At 35.0% G+C, this 13,589-nt stretch overlaps 1 protein-coding gene across 1 annotated transcript in view; it reads right to left on the reverse strand.

The window, feature by feature from the left end:
- si:ch211-235m3.5 (BICD family-like cargo adapter 1) overlaps positions 1-10,114 on the reverse strand; it is a 32,931-nt gene extending 22,817 nt beyond the window's left edge. The window contains exons 1-2 of the mRNA XM_022679075.2: positions 9,701-10,114; positions 5,945-6,160 (exon numbers count right to left, since the gene is read on the reverse strand). Coding sequence (XP_022534796.2) covers positions 5,945-6,160; positions 9,701-9,958 — 474 coding nt within the window. The 5' untranslated portion in view covers positions 9,959-10,114. The remainder of the gene's footprint in view (positions 1-5,944; positions 6,161-9,700) is intronic.
- Between the last annotated feature and the right edge of the window lie 3,475 nt (positions 10,115-13,589).

A 13,589-nucleotide genomic window follows, 5' to 3' on the forward strand; every position in this document is an offset into this window, starting at 1 on the left:
TATAGATGTTAATTTAGACACTAGAGAACATTTTCATACTGCCCCCAATTCCCCCACTCTCATTTTTCACTGTTTTTGCTAATTGTTTTCATTGTTGTTAATGTTTTTTCTATCCTCAGGCACTGATTAACCTAAATGACCATTCAATTCAGATTATATTTAATTGAAATTCATATCCTGTACAGTGGCTCTAAAGTATGCAGGGAAACAATCTTCAGGAAGTCTCTTCCTTCCCCTAAGGCACAAGCTTGTATGTTTTATGTCTGGAGTCATTTACGGTACGCGCTAAAATGTAAGACGATATCAACAGGTAATAGATAGTGCTGAGAAAGTGTTTGACTTGTAACAGTAGCAGAACACTACAGGTAACCAATCTTCAAAACTATTGTTGCAAAAAACATATACAACATGTTTTCAATCACAAAGTAAAGTAACATATGCTCACATACTTACATTACACACAGGGCATTTTACTCAATGTTCTGAATTTACAATTACTATTTTTATCTCCTGATCTTCATGCACATCATCAAGTTTGCACATTTTGCACAACAACTGCTTATTTCTGCAGTATTTCCTTCTATATTATGTATATTTTAAGTGTATTTACTGATATTAATATTGGAATGATATGGCCCTAAAAGTATATCACAATGTTTTAGTGTTTAATGTATTTTTGCTGTAACAATATTCTTGAAAATATGAAATTTCATTTTTATTTGATATTTTGATTTTTGATTTGATATTTGATTACTTTTATATAATCTAATTTAATTAACAAAATAAATGTTATTTTTTATTTAAACATAAGTTTTAAACACACAAAGTCCACAAAATGTAAACTTTTGTTTATTTTGTATTTTGTTAGCAACAGCCAACACTCATTTTGTACAAAAGAATAACAGTATAACAAAACAAATAATGTAATAAATGCAATGTAATGTAAAAAAAAAACTACCACAATACTTGCATATAAGCTTTAAACATTTAAATAAATCAATTATACAAAAAAAAATACCCTTAAAGCTTCAGTATATAGTAAATACAAAATAGACTGCTTTTAAGACTGTTATCGTAAGAAGGAAGTATGAGGATATTATTGAATATGATATGATGTGGCACACTCTTATCTTATAATTTCTGAATATGGTTCCTGTTGTGATTGATAGATCAATTATTTTTTATATATTTAAATTTGATATATATCCTTATTATCCTGATCTTTTCCTATTGTTTCATCAGACCAGACAGACATCAAAGCATTTCACCTAGGCCTGGACAATAATTCGATATCGGTATTTATCGCGATAAGAAATGTTTCAATAACGGTGATATCAGTTTTGTGGTATGTCGATATGTATTAGAATCACGGACAGGCGTTTTTTACTGGCGTCAGCTCGCCCCAGAGCTCAACACATTCAGCCCCCGTAGCTGGGCTACGTCAGTGCGTGATGACGTAACCACACAGGCACGTAGCCAAATAGGCTAGGCAAGGCTAGGTTAAAATGGCTAGGCTCGGGTCCGCTTCGCTACTCAGCACATATGTCTCGCGCTGGAGCCAAACAGAGCCGGGACGAGCGGATCCAAGGCTAAGGTAGACTCGATTCGGTCGGCCCCGGATCCTCGAAGCCGGCCGCGGGTCCGCTCGCTCGGCCGCGGGTCCTCGAGGCCGGCCGCGGGTCCGCTCCCTTGCCGCTTTGCTGCAAATTGTGCCGGAGAGTGCAGCCGACCAGCAGCGGTAATGTTAATACATCTAATCTGTTCCACCACTTCAAGCAACTCCACTACATACAATATTTTTCTTATACTGACTGAAGCACTTTTATAGCTTATGTTGTAACTAAGTTATTCATAGTTGATAGAGCCTGTAGGTTTGTTTATTTGACGGGAAAATCTTGTTGCTTTTACGTATATAAAGGCTTATTGTATTCTATATCCTAGTTGAAACACTTTTGTTTTAATCTGTTAAATTTGTTCACAAAGAATAAGAAGCTCTGCCTCTGTTGTAATTTTAAGTTATTTTTATTGGTAATAGTTATATAGGCTTATGTTTGACAGGGATGTCATGTTATTATTTTGCTATATGCAAATAATATTGAGTATTCATTTATTTTGACTACTTTTATTTCAAAAGTATTAAAGTTTTTGTGAAAGGAGGTTTCAAAGTCTTAAATTAAATTTTCAGACAGTAGTAGGTACAGATTTCCATTAGATAGATAGATAGATAGATAGATAGATACATAGATAGATAGATGTGCATATAATGAGGGTATCTGATGCCAGCAATACAAAAAGTGCAAATACACAGTTATATAATAATTTAAATTCGCAGTGCTGCAGGGATTGCAGGGCTTCTTAGCAGTTTTCTGAGGCCTTCAAAGTATTTATATCAATATCGAAATTATATCGTATCGACCGAAATTTAAGGAATATATCGTGATATAAATTTTGGCCATATCGTCCAGCACTAATTTCACCCATGTTTGACTGTGTATGAACATGTATGAATATCGGTGAATATGTACGAGCCAATTCAGCACTTTTTAATGTTGAATCAACTTTGATGTAATGAATCAATGTTACACTTGGTATTGATTTTAAAAAGTAAATCAATGTTGATATGGCAACATTGTTTTAAAGTCATACAATCAACTTTTAATAAACCATAGCTCACATTCGGGATGCCCACAATTAAAAATAAACGTACATCTACTTTACTGTAGTAAAGCTGAGTATAAAGAATGTTAACCATTACTACCAACCTGATTCAAAATCTGATCTCACAACAGTGAAACAAACAGAACATGAACACACCCCCAGATATGGTTTAAGAATTGGTGCCAGATTAAAAAGCAATAATTGCTAATGGAAGTAAAAACACTTTTTCATCCCTCCATCCAAATGTTTTTTGCATTTGTATGATTATGAAATGTAAAATCCAAATTAAAAAGGCAGAGGGTTGAGGACATTCTGTTGATTCAATGATAACATTTCAGTGTTTGCACTAGGGGTGTATCGTACATGATAATATCGTCAAAATTATATATTGTGAACGATATTATACCCTAAATTATCGTTCCATATCACCCATCCCATTTCCCATTATCTATCTACTAGAGACAGATTATATCTGTCCAGTATCATTTATTTTACTTTAATCCTGGATTTGTGGATATATTTGGGGTGCATTATTATTATTATCATGACTAATAATTCTGGATCATTGACTTCTGTTACAAATCTGATAAAATTCTTGTATTTTGTTTTAATATCTCACTTAGGGCTGTGCAGTATTATATTGTATGTCATAATAAAATATATTTTTTGAATTTTCTTGCAGTGTATAGTGTATCTTTGAAATAATTTTTTTTTTTAAATGTTTTGTCATATCGCCAAGAGAATCGTTATCGCGAAAATACCATGAAATATCGTGATATTATTTTAGGGCCATATCGCCCAGCCCTAGTTTGCACAACCATTTAACATTAACCCTTGTGTGGTGTGTGACCCGTTTTCATTTTTCATCAAATGATACTAAAAAAATATTTTTTCTAAATCAAACTCATTGGCATTGGCTCATTTTTTGTAAAAAACATATGTCAAAACATGTGTCAAAGTAACAAAGTAAACGAGTAACAAAAATATGAACACCACACATGGTTAAATGTTGTTTCAACACTCAACATTGTTTTAACTTTGAAACCACAGCAGATCAACCATATTTCAACCACATGTTAAAGGTTGGGTAGGAAATAAACATACTTTTTTTCACTCTGTATGTTGTTGCTCGTGCTGAACTGCTCTACTTCTGTTTAATCAAAGTGAGCTCCACCTATTCAGTATTTAGGTGTTGTTTTCCTGTGTGGGTCACGTGCTGCTCTCGCTCTGCTAATGCTTTCTCACTCAGGAAGGAAGAAGGAAAAAAGAGGAGCGACAGTACTGACAGTAACGTGACCCACACTGCCAGCCAATTCAGGCTTGTTTTTTTTTTAATAATACACTAGCTGTGTATTCAGAAACGCATGACATTTTCTACAATTGTATCCATAATAATCGTCTGTGGGCTCTAAATAAAAGTAATAAAAACACTGCTGATGTGGATATGGGGGGATTCAACAGCCACTGTCAATTATTACTCTACAGCAGTTAAAAGAGAGTACAGCTAGTATCACTGTTGTGTAACGCCACTCCTTCTGTATTATCTGCTTCAGTTTTGGTGCAATTGAAAAAAAAAAGGCTGGGTGTAAGCTAGGGGTGTGCCATGGGACTTATATGTGGTTATAAACACTCCACGAGGTAAAATAGTTCCATTGCTGCTCTGTTTGTAGCTGTGCTGTTTGGTTTGTAAGCGCTGCATCGTTGCTAGGGTACCTGTATGTGGCGGAGTAATACATGGAGCGCTTCGGTTACAGTGCATTACCGGCTGATAACGGCACTCATAGAAGGTCTCTTAGCCAATCACATTGTAGGGTCGGAACTAACTGTGGTATAATCTGCATTTTAGTATTTTGTTATTTTTCTTTACATTAATTATTCATTAATTATTAATTTTGTGACATTATTATTATTTACTATTATTTAATACAAAATCAGAACCATGTTAAGTTTACAAAATAAACAAACATATTTTTTGTTTCAAGTAAATGTTTAAAATGTTATATTTACACAAAATAACTTCCGACTTAATGTTTTTGTAACGTTTTTGTTTCAATAGTTATTACAATATTTTTTAGTGTTTTAAAAATATATATATTGTTACTACAAAAACACCCTAAAAAGCATGGTATTATATTAGGCCATATTGCCCACCCCTGGTGTAAGCTAGGAGTTAAGCTGGAAGTAAGTCTGGGAGTAAAGCTCCAGTAATCAGACCAGAAGTTTTGCTTATTCTGAAATGCCTAATCAGCAAAAGACTGAGAACACCTGTGTTGTTATCCAGTCCTGAATGTACACACACATCACTGTTTGCACAGCATGCCAACACTTCTGCTGAATTTCTGCATGGTGTAATTTCACAGGAAGAGAGAGAGAGAGAGAGAGAGTAAGATAGCGAGAGAGAAATTACAAATTACGGGAAAGCCAAGAGAAAGAGAGAAAAACACACATTTCTACCAACAAAATAACGAACCCAAAAATCCTGCAAAACTTGGATTGCAATTATATCTCAGGCAGATATTAAGATAATTATACGATTATATGGTCTGATGGGTGTAAAAGTGCTTTTTCTAAGAAGCTTTTTCTTAGATGCTACTTTAGGTAGTGTACCTCTTGGTGAGAGATAAATGACCCTAGGTGTGCAAGAAAATATAGATATATTGTAGCACAATATTTTATTTTGCAATACTGTTTCGATTTTCAAATCACAGTATTGATATTTAATTATTAGTTTAGAGGTAAAGATTGGTATCAGGCAGTGGCTCATTTTGTGTTGTGATTAATTCCTGCCCTCTAGATAGCAGTATTATACTGTCATTAGATTCCATTGTTGTGATTACATACAAACTTAGATTAAAATTTCATAAATATATGTTTTTTATTCAATAAAAGTTTCTTTGTTTATTCTGATTAAAATTGAAACATTTACAATGTATTGTGTTGACTCTCATTGTAAAGCTTTCAACTGGCATTTTTCAGTTTCCCAGGAATGTTTATATATGTTTCTTATAAAGATGCAACATGCATGAAAACTGAGATTAAACCAGAGTTATTCCACCAAATATTGATTTCTGAACTCTTAAAACTTTATAAATATGAATTTGTTTTCTCTGCATTTTTTGAGGTCTAAAAGCTCTTCTTCTCGTCTTTTTTGTTATTTCAGCCATTTCTCATTTTCTGCAAATAAATGCTCTAAATTACAATAATTTTTGTATATGTGATATACACTGATAATTTGTATAGTTTTTGCTTGAAAGAGAGAGTATAATAGACACCACTGATCACTTACTGCTTGCAGTTGTTCTCTGAGCTGTTGGCTGATCTCTGCATGTTGTTGTTTATCACGGCTCTTCTCTTTCTCCGTCTCGCTCAAGGCCCTCGTCAGACCCTCCACCTGACCCCTCAGCTCTCGCACGTCTCGCTCCAGCTCTGCCACCTGGCTCTCCCACTGAGCCTGGCAATCCTGCAGCTTCAGCCGCAGCTCGTGCCTGCCCTGCTCCAGCTCCTGCATCAGAGAACCCACAGTCATGACATGCCTCAGTGTCTTATTTCAGAGACACAGGGTTGAATTATAACTGACTGCTGTGGATAATTCATCAAACTGTCTTAAAAAACAAAGGCTTTTATACAACACTCACCCAGCAGAGGCAGAAATTCAGTTTTTTATCTTTTATTAAACAGTCTGTAAAAATATATATATATTTAGTTTTCAATTTGTAGAGATATTCTCCTGTAGTTTAGCACACCTAAAGTGGTTCCCACATCCTGGCAGTTGCAAGGCTGCAATGGTATCCCAGGTGATTGCTTTGGTGTTTCAGATGGTTGATATGGTGTTAAGAAGTAATTGCTATAAAGGTTCTATAAAGCTGCCTGGTGGTTGCTATGATATTGCTTAGCGGTTGCTAAGGTGTTGCTTAGAAGTTGCATTCTATTAATTTATATGAGATTTTTTTAAATCATATATATATAAAGAGATATATATATATATATATATATATATATATATATATATATATATATATATATATATATTTTTTTTTTTTTTTTTTTGCAATAAAATGTGCTCTTAATTGTAGTTTGCACACCTCTTAAACTTCACATTTTAAGATTACTGATGTAATATTTTAAGGTTAATTAACTATTTTCTAACTTATTTCTACTTCTTATTGTAAAAGAGTTTATCTGTTATTCTGTTGCAATTACAGAGTAAAACCATGTGCCTACAAGACAATAAATAGTAAAAATATGATTTATAATGTTCTAAAAACAATAAAAATGTAAATGATTGTGTACTCAGACAACATTTTACTTTACTTTTATGATTTTCTTTTTCCAGTGGTAATTCTCTACTCATTAACAGTTCATAGGCTTGCAGCCATGTGACCTCACAGACATAATGACGTGAAGCACTGCAGTGAAGCCCATGAAAGCTGTGTCCAAAGTCCCTGAGACTGGAGGCCATGAATCTGGAGTGCTAGACTGGGAGTCATGTCTTGTGTAATGTGTCTCTAAAGCATGCCTGGTATTTGTTTAAAAGAAAGAATTTGTTTTAAAGAATTTAGTGAGATTTTTAAAAACATCCATTCTTTCACCAATATCTGTTAAGGCAGACTGCATGTTTCGATACTTGATTTTATACACCTGTTGCAATGGGACTGAATAACATATACCTGAATTCAATGATTAAATTGGTGCATCCCAATACTTTTTGTTTTGACACAAATCAATTAACAAAAATCACAAAATACAGGATTGTGATATTCCTTGTCCCATTATACCGCTCTGGAAAAAAGAGACCACTTCAGTTTCTGAATCAGTTTCTCTGATTTAGCTATTTATAGGAATAAGTTAAAGTAAAATGAACACTGTTGTTTAATTATATAAACTACAGACAACATTTATCCCAAATTCCAAATAAAAATAGTTATTTAGGGCATTTATTTGCAGAAATGGCAATATATGAGAAATGGCTGAAATAACAAAAAAGATGCAGAGCTTTCAGACCTCAAATAATGCAAAGAAAACAGGTTCAAAAATATTTGTTGGAATAATCCTGGTTTTTAATCACAGTTTTCATGTATCTTGGTATGTTCTCCTCCACCAGTCTTACACACTGTTTTTGGATACATTTATGCCACTCCTGGTCCAAAAATTCAAGCACTTCAGTTTGGTTTGATGGCTTTTGATCATCCATCTTCCTCTTGATTATATTCCAGAGGTTTTTCTTATTTTTTTCAATAACTGTATATAACCATGTACTCCCTAAAACGAGGCAAATATAAACTGGTTTTAAATTGAGGTATCAATAGAACACCATATAATAAATGTGAACAGATCTTTTCTAAGGCTGCTTCAAAATATGTAAAATGGCCAAAACTAAATGTGATGAAATGCCAACAGTATCAGATATGCTTAGGCAACCACTTCCCTGCACACTGCAGCCTTAATTATTATATATTTTATATTGTTAATTTGGGTCTTGCTGACACCAGACTTGCTTCAGCATAATGATAATTATGTAACTCTGACGTCTTCAAGATCGTCAACCTAAGATAATCACATCATATAAAATATAAATGACAGAACAAAAGCAGCACTACTCAAGCAAATTAAGATATTAAGATATGATGGTATGATCTGGTTATAGATTGACAAGCAGTGCGTTGATAGATATTGATAAAACAGGTCGATTTAACCTTTGTTCAGTGAGCCGTGTTAATTATTTCTTGTTCTTAAAGCCAATAAACCACTACTTAAACTGCTTAACAGTATCAGTATCTTAACATTTGTCTTAAATTTGTTTTTTTATAGGCTTGCTTATGGTTAACTACTCTACTTGGTAATGTAAATTAGACATTAGCTAGGTTAAGAAACAGTGAAAATATATTTGTTGGTTATATTGGTTGACAACCAATGAGAAGACAAATTAACCTCTCATAATCTGAGTGGGAGGGTCTAACCGCTTTTGACATCACAACACCAATGAAATCAAAACAGGTTCTTTTGTAGCTTTGCTTCAATAAATGACATTCTGAGAGGAGAAATATCATATTTAACCATTTTTACACAGTACACCATATAGCTATTTAAAAAAAATACAAAAGACATTGTTTTTACCTGATACAGGTCTTTGTCAATGTCAGAATTAATGGTGTAAAATAGTGATTCCTTGGCGTGCTAAATGCTATGCCCCATTTACTAGCATTATAAGCCTGTTGGGCGCATGAGCTAAAAGCGATGTACTTCGGAATTCTGGGGGTGAATGGAGGTGGGCTATTTGACAAAAGTTCGTACTCATTATCATGTTTCACTAATACCCAAGTCCATTTCCTACCAGAGTTCTCCTTTAATTTGTTAATTAATTGTTAGCTAGGGTTGGCAAGATGTTGCATATTTAGCTGTTGATTGTGAAAATATGGTCCAATTAGAAGAAAAGACTAAGAGAAAGTTAACCAACAGCAACCAAACAACAATCATTAACATCAACAAATAATTTAGGTTAGCTAATAATATTGAGTAATGAGCATGTGTATAAATATAACCTATTGTTATAAAAAAATAAGAGACCACTTAAAAATGATGTGTTTCTTTGATTTTTGCACCAGGAGTGGCATAAAGTTATCCAAAAGCAGTGTGTAAGACTGGTGGAGGAGAACATGTCAAAATGCATGAAAACTGTGATTAAAAACCAGGGTTATTCTACACAATATATTAATTTCTGAACTCTTAAAACTTTATGGATTTGAACTTGTTTTCTTTGCATTATTTGAGAAAGTCTGAAAGCTCTGCATCTTTTTTGTTATTTTAGCCTATTTACTGTAAATAAACGCTCTAAATAACAATATTTTATTTTGAATTTGGGAGAAATGTTGTCTGTAGTTTATAGAATAAAACAACAATGAACAATGTTCATTTTACTCAAACATATACCTATAAATAGCAAAATCAGAGAAACTAATTCAGAAACTGAAGTGGTCTCAGAGCTGTATATTAATGAACTCTGCTGTTGTACCGCTGTGTTACTGAACCCCTCCCCCCGCCTCACCTCCACCTTGTCCGCGTACTGTTCATGGAGTTTTCCCCGCTCCTCTTTCAGCTGTCGGTTCTCCAGCAGCAGAGCTTTTCCGAGCTGAGCGGCCAGAAGAACCTCTTCTTCTTTCTGCCGGAGAGCGGCCAGAAGATCCTCTCCGTCCCCGTAAGCGGGCAGCTCTTCCTCAGGGTCGAACTCGTACGGGTAGAAGTCCTCCTCCTCCTCCAGCTCCTTTCTGTGAGCCTCAAAACAAAGTTCCTCCACTCGGTTCATGGTTTACCCTGCTCAGACCTGTGTTAGTGTACGTGAGTGTGTGTTCAGTCAATGAGTTTTATGAAGTGTGGAGCTGCTCCTGTGTCTCGGGCTACATGTTCCTCTGATAGCTCTGCGGGGAATGAACCTGCTGCTCGGCGGAACTCTCCATCAGTCACAGAAACAGAGGGAGGGAGGGAAGGGCTGTCACCTGCAGCCTGCTGTACCCAACAGCAGGAGGAGGAGGAGGAGGAGGAGGGCCTGTAACCACAGCCAGAGAGTCTACAGAGATACTTGAAGGCAGGTAGATAAGACTCAATTAAATACACAGGGATACATGTAGGTTGGTGGGTATATAGATTGATAACTAAATAGATACACAGAGAGACAGACAGAGAAACAGACAGACAGACAAGGCTTTGCCCAATTAAATAGAAAGGGATATCTGTAAGTTGGTGGGTATATAGATTGATAACTAAATAGACAGACAGACAGGCAGGCAGACAGAAAAGGTTTTGCCCAATTAAATAGACACGGATACCTATAGATTGGTGGGTATATAGATTGATAACTAAATAGACATGGATACATGTAGGTTTGTGGGTATATATATTGATAACTAAATACATACACAGAGAGACAGACAGATAAACAGACAGACAGACAAGGCTTAGCCCAATTAAATAGACAGGGATACCTTTAAGTTGGTGGGTATATAGATTGATAACTAAATAGACACACAGAGAGACAGACAGAGAAACAGACAGACAGACAGAAAAGGCTTTGCCCAATTAAATAGAGAGGGATAACTGTACGTTGGTGGGTATATAGATTGATAACTAAATAGACATGGATACATGTAGCTTGGTGGGTATTTAGATTGATAACTAAATAGATACACATAGAGACAGACAGAGAAACAGACAGACAGACAAGGCTTTGCCCAGTTAAATTAGACAGGGATATTTGTAAGTTGGTGGGTATATAGGTTGATAACTAAACAGACAGACAGGCAGGCAGGCAGACAGAAAAGGCTTTGCCCAAATAAATAGACAGGGATACCTGTAGGTTGGTGGGTAAATGTTGATAACTTAATAGACAGGCAGTCAGATGAGGATTTGTCCAATTAAATATACAGGGATACCTGTAGGCTGGTGGGTATATAGGTTAATAATAGACAGATAGACAAGGCGTGCCCAATTTGCCCAAAAATACACTTGTAGCTAGGTGCCTAGACAGACAGATAGATAAATAGATCTGTGTAGGTTGGTAGGTTGTTGCATAGACAGAGAAAGAGAGATAGAAGGCACATATATACATTTACAGACAGACAGACAGACAGATATAAGACTTAGCTTAAATAGCTTCGATAGATTCATAGCTAAATTAACAGACAGAGCAGGCTTAGCCCATTTAAATAGACACCCATGTAGGGTAGGTGCACAGACAGCCAGATTTGTTGGTAGATAGTTTAATAGATAAATAGGTGGGCAGCCAGGTTAACAAACAGTTAAACAGAAAGACAGACCAGGCTTTGCCCAATTAAATAAACAGAGACACCTGTAGGATAGTAGGGATGTGCATAGATAGATAAATATGCAGGATGCGGTTTGTGCTCCACTGAATGTTAATGTGGTTTCTGCCAGAACAACCAATTCCATAATTCAGCCTGATATTGATGCAAAATTTCATGCACTCTGTAATATATACATGATATATTTGTATACATATCAAAATATGTATAAATTTTAAAATGCCATTGTATCATATTGACTCAAATTATGAATGTTGTGAATTGTTACAATAAGAAGCCCATAAATGGATATTAGAACAGCTTTTATTGCTTGTTCAATCCTGTCCAATCTGATGCTCATTTAATTGCCTTGAGGATAAAAAAAAAAACGGGTAAAGAAAATAAGAGGATTTGCCAATTCTAATCATTAGATCAAGAAAAGAGGCTTAAATCTTTATTTTGAGGATCAATTAGTCTCTCCCCCTCTTTAATTAAACCTGCATCTGGTTCTGGTTGTCTTTTAAGTGACAATGGCCCGGCCTGGCTCAGCCTGATCCTCTTCTGTGAGCGGTTTGGGACTTGTTTAGGGGGGTATGTAAATGTGCTGTGGGTGTTTTGAACAGGTCAGGGGTCAGTGCATAAAAAGCTGTTTAGGAGAAGAAGCATTGGCGTGTGAATAAAGGAGGCGGCATCCCGACGCATGGTACTCTCATTGTTTCCAGACGACCCACGCGTCTGGAAACGTCTGCATATGGCACGGGGTAAGAAAACCCAGAGTGAAAGCGTGTACATCAAGAGCTGTCCACCCAGCCGCGAGGGGCCTATTGTAGTGGGACAGTTTACAACCTTCTAATGAAAGGATGAAGTCTGAGTGAGGGAGGAGAGGAAAGGACCCTTATTGAATTAGTTGATTGGGCTGAACAGAACAAGGGGGGACAAAATTAAGAGTAATTTGGCAAAAAAATTCAAAAGTAAACTTTTTCCCCCCACCTCATTTCAAACATGTTTTATTGTCTTAAATGTGCTTGTTCAATTTTGCACCGGTGCTAAGAGGCTAGGAACTAAGCAAAATATTTAGCCTATATTTTCCTTTTAATAAAAAATCTCAAAAATTCCAGGTGCCATGTATTCTATGACTCTGTCTGGGAAACTTTACATTTATATAGATGCAATGAATGTAATCAAATCCTCACAGCAATGCTCCTACACCTTCCCTGGATGTAAGAAGCAGTTATTCCAACAAAACAATGAATAAACTATTTTCTAAATATCTTTAATTTTATTAGAAACAGTTAAGTTAAGTTTGTTTATTAATTTTGTTTTGGAATAATGAGGCTAACATAGCTAATTGGTTAACTGAGCATCATACACACCATCCATATGCAGATTTTATTTTGGCCAATATACTGGAATTGTAGGCCGATGTTGGTATATTTCAAGTACATCTCTATCAACGTCTATGGTAATGCCGAAATTGAGACTCAGTTAACCAAAATTAGCATTATAAAGGAATAGAATATTTATTTGTAGAGAGTACACATGCACTAAAATGAAGAGAGACAAATTGGTTTAAACTGTCATTTTTATTGCTTGTAAACAGTAGGACTATAGTCATGGTGTTATAATGACAGTTGGCATAATGCACACTCAAATTCTGCATTTATTATTTTCTATGCCTTTTTATTCTCCAAGACTTCCACCCTGTTTCACTGCTGTTGAATATGACCAGTGACTAAAGAAAGCCACAGGTTCAGAGTTATTAGAGGAGTTCTAGCCACCCTCTTGTGGATAAATTCAGACAGTGCATAGTTTCAGCTCACAGTTGGTGTTAACACCTTTAGACTGCCTGTACCGGTGTTATCTAATCTTATTTATTCTTAACTTTTATTTTTTAATTCTTTATTTTCTTTTTATTTCTTTTTTTAATAGTTGTGTACTATTGTTTAACTTATTTAGATTTTCTTTTATTATTACTATTACTTTTATTATTTTTATTTTTTATTTATTTATTGTATTTTTCAATGTATTATGTAAAAGTTAGTTTTAGCTTAATTTTAACAGTTTTTTGTTGTATTAATCTTATCATCTTTTGACCTTCATTTTCAATTAAAACAAGTTTTATTATTATTTTTTAATTCT

Source organism: Astyanax mexicanus, chromosome 4, assembly GCF_023375975.1.
Source record: "Astyanax mexicanus isolate ESR-SI-001 chromosome 4, AstMex3_surface, whole genome shotgun sequence".
Lineage (NCBI taxonomy): Eukaryota > Metazoa > Chordata > Actinopteri > Characiformes > Acestrorhamphidae > Astyanax > Astyanax mexicanus.